This window comes from Protobothrops mucrosquamatus, unplaced genomic scaffold, assembly GCF_001527695.2.
Source record: "Protobothrops mucrosquamatus isolate PMUCROS unplaced genomic scaffold, P.Mucros_1.0 scaffold644, whole genome shotgun sequence".
Classification (NCBI taxonomy): Eukaryota; Metazoa; Chordata; class Lepidosauria; order Squamata; family Viperidae; genus Protobothrops; species Protobothrops mucrosquamatus.
In genome coordinates, this window is record NW_015386935.1 from 113,092 (window position 1) to 115,591 (window position 2,500).

General features: G+C 40.6%; 1 protein-coding gene across 1 annotated transcript in view; it reads left to right on the plus strand.

The window, feature by feature from the left end:
• ZEB2 (zinc finger E-box binding homeobox 2) overlaps nt 1-2,500 on the plus strand; it is a 49,889-nt gene that overhangs the window by 1,257 nt on the left and 46,132 nt on the right. Inside the window, exon 3 of the mRNA XM_015817869.1 lies at nt 1,277-1,534. Coding sequence (XP_015673355.1) covers nt 1,277-1,534 — 258 coding nt within the window. The remainder of the gene's footprint in view (nt 1-1,276; nt 1,535-2,500) is intronic.

Here is a 2,500-nt window from a genome sequence, read left to right on the forward strand (position 1 = left end):
GAGAGAGAGAGAGAGAGAGAGAGAGAGAGAGAGAGAGAGAGAGAGAGAGAGAGAGAATATATGTGTGAACTGACTGGTGTGCTGGTGTGTTTCTCTAGCCAAGCTAATGCCCCGTGTTTATTACTCTAATCTTTCTTGTCTGGTGGTAAAGTGGACAATTTATGTACTAGCATGTAGGCCGAGAGTCTTGTGAGGGCTGACTAATTCAGAAACAGCCACCTTCAATTGAGTTCACAGACCTTATTTACAGGCTGTCTATTTTAAGAAAAGCTACTGAGCATTTCTGGGTCTGAAGGCTGCAAAAACAGCTTGCTGTTTGTAAGTCACTGTTTGTTTGTTTTTAAAATCTTGTTGTCTTGGTTGTGCCACTTGAAATATGCGCTGAAGACAATAATAATAATAATAATAATAATAATAATAATAATAATAATAATAATAGTAGTAGTAGTAGTAGTAGTAGTAGTAGTAGTAGTAGTATCAGTAGAATGGAAGAATTAGCTTTTCTTAATTTTATGTTTGGAAAAAGTTAATCTAGTTAGTCCATGTGTTGATTGCAGTTGCAGCAGATATGTATGAGAGAGCGTATACTGGGTGTAACTGAAAAAAAATGTACACATGTAGCATGTATGTGCATATGTGAAAAATGACACACACGCGCATGAATAATATAAATAGTATGTAAATAGATTACTGTATGATTGCTAAAATGTTTATTTGTGTGTGCACATGAGCATATATACAATACATTTTGTTCTTGACATGACAATAATCAAACCTGTATATGTGAATGTTACCTGGCTTTGTGTAACAAAATGGTTTTTGTGTTTAAATTGCACTTTTGAAGTCACAAAATTTGTGGCATAGCCCTGTGTCTGGAGAAGTCCATTTTTAAAAATCTTCCCTGTTGTTTACTGTATCAGTTTTAAAAAGTTAAAGAAAGAAAACCGTGTTGTTATTAGAAATTGTACCTTTCAGATGGCCTTATGGCGGGTGTCCCCAACCCCCGGTCTGTGGACCAGTACCGGGCCACGGCATGCCAGCAACTGGTCTGCACAAACAAGCAAAGTCCTGTCTGCGAGATGCAGGCAGCATACAAAGCCACGCACCCTCCGGTCCATGGAAAAACCTCTCTCCATGGAACCGGCCCCTGGTGCTCAGAAGGTTGGGGACCTCTGCCTTATGGAATTTAATGAAGCAACCCTGCCTTGTTTCCCCCCCCCCTCAAATCTAGGTAGAAATGTGAAGCTATCTCATGCTATTTTTGCTCTTTCCACAGTATTGAACTATGAGAATGTATTGGAAACGGGTTCGGAAACAGATGAGGAAGACAAGCTCCATATTGCCGAAGACGATGGGATCATTGGTGCATTGGATCAGGAACCCAGCCCTGCAAGTGTGCCTAACCATGAGTCTTCCCCTCATGTGAGCCAAGCACTGTTGCCAAGAGAGGAGGAGGAAGATGAAATGAGGGAAAGTGGAGTAGATCACGCCTGGCACAATCATGAGATCTTGCAAGCCTCTGTAGATGGTTCGGGTAAGCCAGACCCCTCTAAGTACCTGCCTCTCCAAGCTGTGGTTAAAATAGTTAGCACTGCACAAAGCCGATAAACACAGCCTACTTCCTTCCATGGCTGCCGTTGTATGTATGGCAGCAAAGAGATAGAAGTGCTGATGACAGATTATGAGGTGATGCCAGGGATTAAATTTCTACTTGGAAACAACTCTGACTAACATCTACATTTGTGTACATAGCGTGTCAGGGTTTCAAATATATATATTGGTCATCAAATAGGTAGAGGATGTAAGTATTATCAGAGACACCTATTTCTGTGCTATGCAGAAGGGGAGAAGAATGTCACATGCAGGATCCAATGCAAGAGTTTAGAAATTCAGAGTTGTACCACCGCTTAGGACTGAAGAGCTGTTTATCGGTCTAATGTACTTTCAGTGTCTGTCTGACACCTTGTCTTGTCATTCAACCATCTAATCATTTCCTTTTGTTAAGTGCAAATAAGATTTCACACATCTACCTGTTCAGGTAGTAATTTTATTATGTAGGAGCTAAGTATGTGATAAAGATTGCCAATATTTGGGACAACTCTCCTAGGAAATGAGAAGAGGAGTAAGAGGAGAAGAATAAAAATACAGAAATTAACATAAAGTGAAACTTTGATAGCCCACACTCGAAATGAAAAACCCTCACCTAAAATGTGCTTCTCGACAGAGATACGCCATGTGTGAAGATGGTCATGAGGTTCAAATATATTGCAAGATTTTCTTATCATTTCCATGAGAAATGTATCAGTTTGGACATTTAGGACACTGACACCAGTTTGAGAGGGGGAAGAGGATTGAAATATTTGCACAGTCATGCCCATAGCATTAATGCCACCTAGTTTAGTGCACAACAGGAGTGCCCTTAGGCTTAGGCAATAGTGGGAGGAACTGTGTATGTTGCAGGTGGCTGTAAAAGTACTTTGGTGTGTATTGGAGCAGCAAC